This window comes from Triturus cristatus, chromosome 1_2, assembly GCF_964204655.1.
Source record: "Triturus cristatus chromosome 1_2, aTriCri1.1, whole genome shotgun sequence".
Classification (NCBI taxonomy): domain Eukaryota; kingdom Metazoa; phylum Chordata; class Amphibia; order Caudata; family Salamandridae; genus Triturus; species Triturus cristatus.
In genome coordinates, this window is record NC_140580.1 from 758,051,557 (window position 1) to 758,065,178 (window position 13,622).

Genomic DNA, 13,622 nt, shown 5'->3' on the forward strand with positions numbered 1-13,622 from the left:
TTCAATACTTATTTTGAAATTTCACTTACGTTGAGAAATAATTCTTCATTTTATAAAGCTTCACACCATCCTTCACCAGCTAAGGAAACGTTACGACATCACAGCGTATGGTGGCCTTTCGCAAAGGACTTGGGTAGCAGAAGTCACTATTGAATGGTGGATAGTTTCTTTATCTCAAAGCCTCAACACATTAAAGGAGTTCAGGCATCTCAGAGACTTCATACTCATTCCACCACAGCAAAAGCAACATTGGTTGCCTTCTGAAAACACAATCCCATTACATACATTTCTAAGACAGTGACATGGCCTACTTTGGATGCTTTCTGCAAACCTTACTTACTAAACGCTTTATCCAAGAATAATGCAGCATTCATCCAGGAAGCTCTGTGTAATTTATTTGTTTGAAGCCTTGTTGTGCATGCACTCAAATTAATTTCAGATTTCATTATACTAATTAACCACTCATCAGGAGTAGTAATCGCTATATAAATGCAATTACAATACAAAACAATACAATATGCTGTCATCCCTTGTCCAGATTCAAAACCAACAGGGACGGAGGGAATGCGGGATGACAGATCAAATAAAAATCACCATCTTTGTGGGTATGAAGCTTATAGTCCTTGCTCTCCATCATTCAGAACACTCAGAGTATTTTCCTTTGAGCATGCCATGTTTCATCCTTATCAGTAAACAATTGCAAGACCAGGGTGGGAGTGGTTAGGGACAGGGCTTGCGTAAAGAGTGAATCTTGTTCTGGGAGTTTACAGAAAAGTTTAAATGTGTCAGCGGTTCGTTTTGGTTCCTTCTGCCAATCACAGGCTATTCCCAAGCTATTAAGATTGAAGAAAAACATGATCTAAGAGTACTGAAAACAACATAAAGGTATATTTACTTATTTTTGGGATGCTTCATGGACCCAAATTAATATAAAGTTACTCTCTGCTGCCATATTAGTACTAGAGTATTTAAAACCTGATTTTAGAGTTTGGTGGTAACAGAAATTGCTCCAAATTTTGGAGGAAATCCACATGGAGTAGAATCCACAAGCTTAATTTCCTCAGCCATACCATCCTTATTATGGAGGAAATTCAGCCAGTGGATTCTCCTCCATATTTAGCATTTCCTCCCAAAAAGACAGGCTTTTCAGTTACCATTGAACTCAAGGCGCTTGAACACTAATGTGAGAAACTGGAAGAGTTTATTGTATATGTTGAGCCGCCTGGCCTGATGGTGATAAGTGACATTGGATGTAGATTGGGGAAACCGTACAGCGTACATTGTGGTGTTTGAATTCATATCAAGGATTTAAAATTGATGTACCAATGTTTTTTGTTTTTGTACAGATTCAGCTCAACTGCATGCTGCTGTGAAGTCAGCATTACCCTTACAGCAATTTGCTGTTTATAAATAAAAAAGCCCTGTTTAACTGTGCCACCAATGTGCAGAATCACCAACCCTGCATGTCCATTCTATATCCCTAACAAACTCAGCAGATCCCACTTAACTATATCATGTCTTTATGAAGTCACCAAACTGCATATGGAATTCCCATATCGCTTTAGATCCTTATGGTAAATACACATAAGTTAACAATCCAGGACATCAGCGATCAACAAAGTGCATACTTTCGCTCTTATTCATCTAGTCCCCGGCACTCAATTACATTTTATTTTAAAAAGCTAGTAATCTACAAAAATATATAGAAATCATAAATTGGAGGAATTTTGTCCCCTAGCTAGAAGAATTTCAATATGCAGGAAACAATGGAGCATTCATTTGGTAATGTTAGAATGAAGTTAGATTTTTTTGTGATCTCTGTGGCTTTCTGATCTGTGGCTAAAAGCAATAGACCAATGTTGACACCACTTTGGTGATTTCATCATTGAAAACATTTTATATCCCATTAACAAGGTATATGGTTCTTCGCGAGATCGCCCACTGTCAGCATGGAATCAGATAAATGACTGGGAAAGCTTAGTCACATGCAAGTTAGCTACTCTAGAGACAAAACTTAAGTATCATCTGTTTCTCCTTTGTCTTTTAATTTAGTCATGGTGGCAGAAATTGTGAAGCATTTTCTCCCTAAGTTGGTGGAAATGCACAACTATGTTCCAGCCAATTCTACCCAGCAGAAGCTGAGCAACTGGGCAACACTGAACAGGTAAGTGTGAAGCATTCCAGCTTTCGTGCTATAGTTGACTGATATTCTCCCCTCACAGAATCTTTATGTTGACTTGGTCACTATTTCTAGAATCCTCCTACTTCATTTTTCTCATCAACAGACTTCAGATCAGGAGGAAAGGTCGTGGTGGCATCTTCAGTTGACACATGACAGTCGGTTTTAACTTCCCCCACTCCTCCTCTGGCCTTCACACCAAAGCTGCCCGAGAATCATCTGTTTTTTTACATATTTTACGAGTATTTATTTAGTCAGGTATATTCCAATGCACCTACGTCGGCTTTCCTGCCACGTTAAACTGCTGTGATCTTCCAATGCGAATGTTCTACTGAAGAGTCTTTAAGGTAGTGAGGATCCTGCTGAATTTGAGTTTTCTGGTATTCCTCAAGCACCATATCATCCAAGTCTTCAAGGTGATACAATATCCCCACCTAGAAGTAAGAATAAAAATAAAAAACACTCTACTCCTCTTAAAAGCATCATTAGATGACAAGGGGCTCCTAGGAGTGCACCGCCACAACCCATGATTATATCCTTTTAACTCTCCACTACCAGAATCTACGTCAAAAATTCCATTTGGTACCTTCATACACATCACTCAGGACTCTATCCCACAATAATAACGCTAAAGCTCTCGAGCCGCTACTACTGTCCATCAGACAAATGAAACACTTCATCCTTATTAACTCAAATTCACAAAATGGCAGCCATTCAATAAAATGTTTTTAGGGCCATCTGGAAGTGTGGCATCTTCATCTCATGCAGCTACAAGTAAGCAAGGATTGTGTCATTTTTAGGAAGTGTCTGGAAACTATGCATATTGAGGCAACAACTTTCGGAGTAAGACAATAAATACTCTGTGAACTTGGGCCAAACTATGGACCATATTGGTGCTCACAAAGAAGGGTGCATCTGAATGTGTTCTTGTGAGCGTAAACGTCCTCAAGCTCATGCGAGCCTTTCTCGCACTCAATGAAAAATAAATCCTGAACAGATCCTAAGTCAAGGCCTTTTAGAAATTACAAATCAGCGAGCTGGATCCTGGCTTTCATGTGTGTGCTGGCTAACTTGCCAGCTTGGTCCCAGAGGCTCAGTGTTAGGATGAGGGTGCGGGTGCTATCAGTTTATCCTTGTACATGACATCGTGCTTTAAAGCACTACGGCGGTAGGCCAGTCTAGTTGAGGTCTTTTTACAGGTTCAGAATTCATGACCCCACAATCTGTTCACTTAGGACATAGGTATTGAACGTTGGTTTGGGCAAACTAGATTCATGACTAAAATTGAGGATAGGCACTGACTATAGAAATTAGTTAATTTAGAACCATGGCATATAAATGTATCTTATGTGGATATCCTGAAATTTAGTATAGATGTGACCGGCCTGATGATCCCTTACTTAGGAAGACTCTTTGTTAAAGCTGACCGTCTGCTGTTAGCAGATATGCACTTGCATCGATAGCGGCTTTCCTTGGAGGGCCTTCATATCTTCCTTCCCCCCTCTGTTAACCTTCCGAAAGGTAGTGATGAGGAGATTAGGAACCTTTTCGTTCAAACAAGATACAGTTTGATCCCTCTACGTCTACAAAGCTCCACAGGTGACATGAAGGTTCAAGCTGAGGAGCGCTTGAATGTTTTCGGAGTCCTCCAAAACATGACCAATAAAATGCACCCTGAAATCCAGCCTTCCACCAGCCCTTAATTTGTAAAAAGATTTAATTGCAGGAGCACACAGCTTTCCATAGGAGCCTGCCTCCTCCGCTGCTGAAGGCCAGGGGTTCTGAATGCCAAGGCTACCAGTCTTGCTTCTTTTTCCACTACCCTACACTTACTGTCTATATCTCACTCTTTCAGATTCTTTTTCATTACTGCTTTCTCCCACTGTCACTGTTTTCCTATCTTTTTGTACATCTTTCTGTCTTCCTTTTTCAGCCTTTCTCTCTCTTTCGCTCTTGGTAAACCTCTGAACATGAAAAGTATGTTCTGCCTCAAACATAATGCAGATACCCCTAAATTATTTTCTCACGGGACTGAAGAAATTGCTGTTTTTAAGAAATCAGGGCCATTGAGCGAAAACCTATGTTGCCATCAAAGTCTATTCACGCATTTAATGATTGGGATTAGTGGTTCATGCTGAGGATATAATGTGATCCCAGCGTGATGGGGCATTTAATGTTTTGGGTTAATTGCTATCTCTGTTTTATAATGTTATGACTGTTTGATGAGCTCTTTGTCAATCAGAATTAGTTGTGATGCCAACACATATGAGAACATCCCAGCGTAAGAGAGTAATTCAGTTTCAAGGTTGGGGGAGAATGTGATCCATGAATGTCCTCATACTGTGATGGGGTGTTTGATGTTTGGGACTGGCTGTACTGCCCATTGGGCTGTTTACAGTTCAAGATAAGTGATGACAGCAAAACCTATGATGACATCAAGGTGAAACAGTCTATTTGGTATTCAGAATCTATTGGTACAGTGTGATGCAGAATTTAAAGTTCCAGGTTGAGCGATGCATACTCAGACGTCATCACAGTTTGACCGATTAGTTAGTTACTGGGTGTTTAATGTTGAAGGGTAGCTGATGGAGTCTATGATCTTATTATTATGGGAAGGGATACTTATTAGGTTGGTGATACAGTCTGAATCTATAAAGGCATCACAGTGCAACAACGTATTTACTGTTATGATCAGACTGGGTATTTAATGTTCAGGTTGGGGGTTGATGGTACAGTCTGATCCTATTATGTCAGTAACATTGTGGCAAGGTGTTTGATGTTCAGGCTGGGTGGTGCCGTCGCAGCTTATAAACTTGTCAATGTAGGTTGGATATTGAGGGCCCGATTCACAGAACTAACTTAAGACAAAATCCTAAACTTACTACCATTTTGGTATTCACAGAAGGCACTTACTCATTTTGGTATTCACAGAAGGCACTTACTCATTTCGGTATTCACAGAAGTTAGGACTCCTAACTTTAGGACTCCTAAATGCCTTCTGTGAATACCGAAAGTCTTAAAATTAGGATTTTTCTCAGTTTAGTAGTCCTAAATTTAGGACTCCTAACTTTAGGACTCCTAAATGCCTTCTGTGAATACCGAAAGTCTTAAAATTAGGATTTTTCTCGATTTAGTAGTCCTAAGTTTAGGACTCCTAACTTTAGGACTCCTAAATGCCTTCTGTGAATACCGAAAGCCTTAAAATTAGGATTTTTCTCAGTTTAGTAGTAGTATAGTTAGGACTCCTAACTTTAGGACTCCTAAATGCCTTCTGTGAATACCGAAAGTCTTAAAATTAGGATTTTTCTCAATTTAGTAGTCCTAAATTTAGGACTCCTAACTTTAGGACTCCTAAATGCCTTCTGTGAATACCGAAAGCCTTAAAATTAGGATTTTTCTCAGTTTAGTAGTAGTATAGTTAGGACTCCTAACTTTAGGACTCCTAAATGCCTTCTGTGAATACCGAAAGTCTTTAAAATTAGGATTTTTCTCAATTTAGTAGTCCTAAATTTAGACTTAGGACTACTAAATTGAGAAAAATCCTAATTTTAAGACTTTCGGTATTCACAGAAGGCATTTAGGAGTCCTAAAGTTAGGAGTCCTAACTATACTACTACTAAACTGAGAAAAATCCTAATTTTAAGGCTTTCGGTATTCACAGAAGGCATTTAGGAGTCCTAAAGTTAGGACTCCTAACTTCTGTGAATACCGAAATGAGTAAGTGCGTTCTGTGAATACCAAAATGAGTAAGTGCCTTCTGTGAATACCAAAATGGTAGTAAGTTTAGGATTTTGTCTTAAGTTAGTTCTGTGAATCGGGCCCCAAGTGTCTGGGTATTTGTTACAGTGAGATCCTATGGTGTTACCACAATGTAACTTGTATGTGGAGTCGGCGGGGTGGGCAGCATTCATGCAGGCTATCTTTTGACCCATGGTTGGTTGTTTCACAGGAAGGTCTTCTCCAAGTTGAATTTCCAGGTTGCAGAGGAGGATGTGCGGAAGCTGGTGGCTAATTCTTCTGACGTTGTGGAGCCATTCCTGTCCACACTCCGAGAGAAGATTGAGGAAAAGCTTCATGGGAAGGTGCAGCGAGATCGTCCCTCCAAGCAAACAAAGGTGCGTGCCCACAGCCCAACTCAGTGAGTTATGTGCTGCTCTGTGTTTTGCACTATCGAGGTCACAGTCAACGTCCAGCATGTGCCTGTTGCACCGAAGATGTGTATGAGGTCAGTCAAGACCTCCATTTTGGACCACTCTGGCCAAACATTACCTGTTCTTAATAGCCCCTGGACTGGCGGGGCTTTAAACCGTACATTTCGATTTAATATTGTGATAAAAACCCTGGGTAATCCATTTATACAAAAGCTCAAAGAGCTAAAAATAGTGGTGTGTGGGGGCGAACTGATAGTAAAAGTGGGGACTGTGAGTGTATTTGTTCACACTCTTCAGGGGGGGGCTCCTCCCTTGGAGCAGAGGAGCGTCGCCCCGCTTAAAATCCCCCCAAAACCCAATGAAAATCAAATCGTAATTTATTACCATTTTATTTTTTATCCGCATCCCGAGCCAAGTGTCAGGACGGGGTGGGGTCGCTCCTGAGTGACAGCAGCAGGGAGGAGGATGGGCTGTCTATGCACTTATGTTTAAAGTGTACATATCTTTTTGGCCGGCCGTCTTGAGACAGCCAGCCATACAAGCGCACTTTAAACATCTCTAACCCAGCTGGGTTAGAGCCAGTGCAGGCCTCTAGAGTGCTGTGGAGCACAAAGTGAGACCACTCCCTCCAATCAGGGCACTGCTCTCACAGCATGAGAGTAGAGCCCTGATTGGTCAAGGGAGTTCCAGGCTCCAGCTTCCAGTTCCTGTGGAGGTCTGAAGCAGAGGACGTCGCATTCGCCTGGTAAGGTTTTATTTAAGAAAATTGAACACGCGCCCCCTCCCCCTCTTCCCGTAGAAGCCAGCGGCTACTGTAAAAGTTTTCATGACACTCAGATTCTAAAGTTTCCAACTCCAAGTGCTAGCAGTGGAGCTTGGAAGTTGGCAACATAATGAAACACTTCTAAAACCAGCGAATGGCCGTCTTCGATGGTCACTCACTAAGTCTGTCCTAGTTCCCCCAGATATGGCCACCTTCCTATCCACTTGGAAGTGTTTTTTGTGGGATACTGCTGACGCATTCAAAATGGCTGACCTCTTCGGTGATTGTTTGATTCAATGCAAGAATTATAGCAGCAAACAATTAAATATGTTATTTAATCAATGGAAGCAAATAACTTTTTCTCTTTTCTGCAGGATTTGGAATATTACAGCACTGGTTTAACACAAGGTACGTTTCTATTTTTAAAAGGGAGGGCACGCCTTCCTCGCAGAAACTGAGGGGTAGGTTCTGCAGCTGTGCTTGTCAAACACTCAGAACCACAGAAAGCTTTTTATACAACAAAGTGAAAACATGAAATGTGGTGGTTCATCCTTTCCCAGACAAGGGAATGTATATTTCTTTTATGTCCCCCAACTACAACACTGCAATTTATTTTCTTAATACTCAAATTGTTTATCAAATTGAGTTGTGAGATTAGAGCTATAGAGACTTCTTTCTTCAGATGTTGTAAGTAGTGCCTCCCTGTGACAGTTTCAGAGCACTTTTAAACCCTGGAAGCATGCAGTTATTCAAGAATAATAACAGAATTTAGAGAATCAAAGCTAACAACTTGTGAACGTGGACGGGTCTTACTACTGTCTAGAGAAGGCCCAGACTTTCCAGGTTTGAACACTTCTATGAAAAAAATATAGTTTCTTTAAAACAAATATATTTTATATTTTAAGGTTTTAGAGCAATTATCAAAGTGGTGGTGTGCACACCGTTTTTTCTTCTTGTTTTCTCCATTATATATCATGATCAACAGAAAAGTGTGTGCGTGCTGGGTAATGCCTTGCCCTGGTGGCATACCAATATAATCCATACTGTGGGGAGCGAAAATTCGTTCCACACCCAGTCGCACAGCGGGGAGTGGATATACCAACTTCCTTGAAACTGTTCCTTATCAAATTCATCCTCATTTTTTCCATTTTTTTAAACAAACTTAAGTCCATTTTTAAACTCGTCTTTTTAATCCACAAGTACTCGAATCCTGCTTTTCGAATGCTTCACATGTTGAAGATGTGCCCATCCAGGCCTCTATCAGAAACACGATCAAAACGCACGGTACGTTCAAAGCAGCAGTTCTTTATTGTTACCCAATGCATTTCGGGCTTTACACAAGCCCTTCTTCAGGGGTCACTGAAAATATTAATATAGAGAATCGCCATTACCTCATGTAATTTAAAAGAACATTCATAATAATGTCATCTAATTATATAACAACAGATTAAATGCAACAACACCCTTTGTCTATGCTCATAAATTTGAAAAACATCCAAAGAATAAACAAACGATAATCTTTTCAATAATAAATTCCCTAAGTGCCAACCTGAATCTAAACACTCCTCTTCCCCCGTAAATATGAAAACGTTCCATGAACCCCCCTGTTACTTCCCTTCTCCCACCTTGCGCTTGAAACATTCCAATCCCTCTCTCTTCTATCGCGCCAAACTAGCTTAAACACGTACCTGAAAAACGCTGCATTCCCAGTTACATCCTGACTTCAAGTTCACTTAAGGTTTTAGAGCAGCCATAAAACCGTAAACATTAGCATTACAATATAAACATTTATTACATTTACATGTGCTTTTTATGCTGACCACCCTTCAGATTATGTGTTTATGGAGGCTGCTGATTATATGTGTCTGAAGTGAAAATACTAACAAACTGTGGAAATCACACAAAAAACTGATTCAATATGTAGTGGTCCCGATTCACGAGGGTCTTTTGGCCATAAAAGTTGTCCGTCTGTGAAAGTGGCAGGATTTGCACCTGCTAGGTATGCAAAAAAGGTCCCTAGTAGGAGTGATGCAGCTTTCAACGTGTCCATATGACAATGTTCATGAATTCCCAGAGCTCATACATCAACACCCATGCATAGGCATAAGTATACTAGGTGTACCACTTATTTTAAGGTTTAAATAATTTTATGTTTTCTTATCATCTTAATTGGAGAGTAAATCAGGTCAAGTACAGTGAATCCCACTGGAGCACCTCAAAGAAGGCAGATTCCAGCTAGTTTTGTGTGCAGGAAACACATCACCATTCCAATAGCCATTAAAGTATGAACAAGTTCCATATATTATCCCATCTATCTACTAACATCTCCTGAGGGAAAGAAAGCAGAGAGAGCCTCGGAAAGATAGAAGTGATCAATAATAGAAGAGGATAAGTGGTAAGGTGAGCGAAAACGTGTGAAAGGAAGCAGGATGCTCAAATACAATCAGAACATTATTGAGACCACAACTAGACCAATACAAGGAACATTATAAGTTTCTCAAACTCCAAACAACATCAAATTTTAACTGCTAGAGAGAATGCAGCAGTACTGTACAGTACTGTAGTGACCCGCCATTCCAGTTCACCGTAAAGTAAGCACTCAGGGATAAGATCCAGCTCTGACGTCATCAAAAAAGGTTTGCACCACCTCCACTCGCAAGGAAGCAAAGGTCTTGCCCTCATGCCACACTTTAAACTTGGCTGGATCCTAGACTGACACCTTGGTATAGAAATCTTGACGCTCCCTATGAATCACCCGAATATGCAGCCGCTTATGTGGTGTCTGTGAACCTTGGTCCAAGAAGGCCAAAATACCTCTTCTCTCCATTTGAAGGGGCCCTTTTATCAAGGCCGCTTTAAGCACAATTAGATTGCTACGGTCCACATTGCGAAGTACCACAATGATTGTACCCTCATCTACTGCTCCAGTTGACTTGTTGGCTTAATAGGAGCCTATAAGCCTTGCGCATGATGCCCAGTCTACCATTCTTTGGGTTCCCATGTAGTCAGTGAAGGCAGAAAGCATTTAGAAATTTCTGCCATAGGAGGACGATGTGGGGCGGTGTGGGGCACTTCCATCAGAAGCGTCACAGGGAGACAATATAAATGAATGGCTCCAACACTTGTTGTCAGTTTCTTCAAAGATGAAATATATCAGTGTCTTGATTTATAATGAACTGAGTTAATTCAATGCAAATATAAAGGCAAAAACAAAATTTGGGGGTAAAGTGTATTATATAGGCACAGTAAATGAAATGTAACGCCTCAAAATTGCCTTTGTGCCCGTGCTACATAGCTGAGATGGGTGCAGGTGCAAAGAAGCTGTCGTAAGAGGTACTGATTGTGTGCCACAAATGAGGGAGTGCACAGTGAGTGCTCTCTCTGGGGGTGTGCCCTGGGAGTGGGACAGTCTCAGTCCCACTCTGCATCTGCCTATGGAGGAATTTCTCCCTTTTCTTGAAAATGAAGCCGGGTCCCCTGGCAGTGAAATGTTGAGCCACAGTTTTAAATAGTAGCTCCATCGTTCACTGATATGATATCAAACAGAGCACGAACTGTCAAGGTCCTTACCTGCAACTATCAAGTTCCTTACCTGCAACTGTCAATTTCCTTACATGCAAATGTCATGGTCCTTACCTGCAACTGTCAAGGTCCTTACCTGCAAATGTCATGGTCCTTACCTGCAACTGTCAAGTTCCTTACCTGCAAATGTCAAGGTCATTACCTGCAACTGTCAAGGTCCTTACCTGCAACTGTCAAGGTCCTTACTTGCAACTGTCAAGTTCCTTACCTGCAACTCTCAAGGTCCTTACCTGAAACTCTCAAGGTCCTTACCTGCAACTTTCAAGGTCCTTACCTGAAACTCTCAAGGTCCTTACCTGCAATTGTCAAGGTCCTTACCTGCAATTGTCAAGGTCCTTACCTGCAACTGTCAAGTTCCTTACCGGCAACTGTCAAGGTCCTTACCTGCAACTGTCAAGGTCCTTACCTGAAATTCTCAAGGTCCTTACCTGCAACTGTCAAGTTCCTTACCTGCAACTCTCAAGGTCCTTACCTTAAACTCTCAAGGTCCTTACCTTAAACTCTCAAGGTCCTTACCTGCAACTCTCAAGGTCCTTACCTGCAACTTTCAAGGCCCTTACCTGTGACTCTCAAGGTCCTTACCTGCAACTCTCAATGTCCTTACCTGCAACTTTCAAGGTCCTTACCTGCAACTCTCAAAGTCATTACCTGCAACTGTCAAGGTCCTTACCTGCAACTCTCAAGGTCCTTACCTGCAACTCTCAAAGGTCCTTACCTGCAACTCTCAAGGTCCTTACCTGCAACTGTCAAGTTCCTTACCTGCAACTCTCAAGGTCCTTACCTGAAACTCTCAAGGTCCTTACCTGAAACTCACAAGGTCCTTACCTGCAACTTTCAAGGTCATTACCTGCAACTTTCAAGGTCCTTACCTGCAACTCTCAAGGTCCTTACACGCAACTCTCAAGGTCCTAACCTGCAGCTCTCAAGGTCCTTACCTGCAACTCTCAAGGTTCTTACCTGCGCTTTCAACAGAACATTTTTTTTCTGTGTAATCAGGTGCCTTGACCCAGTCTGCTCCATTGCTCCAATTGCACCCGTGTAAGTCCGGGATGGTGTGCTTCACGGATAGTACAGCCACGAACATTAAAAAGAAAAGCAAAATGTTTAGGATTATCTCTACTCTGAGTGCTCTCTGGAAGCAACTGCTGTTTTGAGAATAGTTCCTTGTAACATGAATGTTAAATTTCCTAGCTATTGTGCAGGAAAGTTTAAATTCTATTAAGGACTCGGAGGTGAGGATTATGTGAGCTTCTCATAATCTTCACTGTGGAAGGTATGCATTTTGTACTTACCCAGATAAAATAATCCTTGCAGCCATGTCCTTAATAGAATTTTGTTTACGATAGCTTGAAAGTGTTACATTTCATGTCAGGACTGGAAGCTCAGATTATGCAAGTGTAAAGCTTCCTTACCACTTCTGAGGGCACTCCATCACTGGTTAGAAGTGAAGTTTCATACAAGTACGGTCTGACGACCTGTAGGCCACATTGAGGATGTCCTCCAAACTGCCCCCCAAAGAAAAGGCTTTAGAAGTCATACCGTTCCGGGCCAATGCGCCCCGAACATGGACATGCTTCCTCCATGACCTTCTGTTCCCACTGTGCAATGGTAGGGGATGAAATAGGTTTGCATGACTTCTTTACGGCTACGAGTAATATAGCCTAACCTGGAGGTCGAAACTCCTCCATCATAGCTTTGTAAGCTCATAGACATCTCACCATACACAACTTGGGTTGTTGGGGTAAAGCTGAATATGGAACCACTCTAATATGGGATTTTGTGTTTCTGGAAACTGTGAAGGACACTCTCTTCAGAGTGAGCATTCTTGCAGTGATTTCCACTGCACATCCAATACCTCTGATCACACACCTGATACCCTTTTACACAAGATGATACATAGAAAAATCGCCAACTTACCTGTTATTTGTTTCCTGGATAAAAGCTGGTTTTACTGCCAGAAATCCAATAATCTGGGAACCATGTTCACATCCCATGATTGGGAACTCTTAGGTTTCGGTGGTCTTGACAAACTGACTCCCTTAATAACTTACTGACTAGGGGATGTTATCCCACTGGAATGTCATGAAAAGGAACGTGACTGCCAAAATAGCTGATAAGCTGACATATTTGTCCTGTAAGCTTGACCGACTTCCAGTTCTGATTAGTTCAATATACAGACTACATCTGCCCCAACAGGATCAAACCCCATACCAAACTGTAGCACTTGACAGTAAAATCTGCACATGCTTTCCTGATGGGGGTTGGAAGCCTGTCACGATAAACCTTAGACGTCGTAGTGACCCCTGTAACCATCATGCCATTAATGTGAAAGTCCATTCTTGTATCAAGTGATACAAGTTGCATTGGGTGTCAATCAGCATATTCAGTGTCTGGGGAAATGGGATTGGAGAATCCATAGAACATTACAGAAGAACTGGAAACAAAGCTTGCAATCTCCAAAGCAGTGTCACTAACACCGTCTCCGTCCTCTGCCTCCTGACTTGTGCCATTAGTCTGGTTATTATGGAGAATGGAGGGAAGGCGTATCCCTGTCCCTGACTCCGTTGCTTATGCTACCAAATCCAGTCACTAGATCAGTTTCCCTGGTGAGTATTCCGTCATTAGCTAGATTTTGTGGTGCAGACTGTGGTACCAGAAGTCCTTAGCCAAATCCACTAAGGCCTCGGATCTCAGCCTGCCTGAGCAGTTTATGTATTGTACAGCCGATACACTGTCCATCTTGAGGAGAATGGAGCAAGAGGCCTTGTCTGCTGCCAGACTCTGCACTGCAAAAGAACTTGCTAGGGATTCTAGACACTTGGGGGCAGATTTACAAGGAACTGTCGCATCTGAATAGATGCGTCAGTTTCATTGCGTCAGCTCCGAATGTCCTTGCGCCACCATTGATGCGCTGTATTTACAATACAGTGCTCCATGGTGCAAGGAT

General features: G+C 41.7%; 1 protein-coding gene across 2 annotated transcripts in view; it reads left to right on the forward strand.

The window, feature by feature from the left end:
* LOC146867967 (sperm flagella and cilia-associated protein 1-like) overlaps nt 1–13,622 on the forward strand; it is a 368,080-nt gene that overhangs the window by 36,123 nt on the left and 318,335 nt on the right. For both annotated transcript variants that reach the window (XM_085608716.1, XM_085608715.1), the window contains exons 2-4: nt 2,053–2,164; nt 6,129–6,294; nt 7,468–7,501. In XM_085608716.1, the coding sequence (XP_085464842.1) occupies nt 2,053–2,164; nt 6,129–6,294; nt 7,468–7,501 (312 nt within the window). The remainder of the gene's footprint in view (nt 1–2,052; nt 2,165–6,128; nt 6,295–7,467; nt 7,502–13,622) is intronic.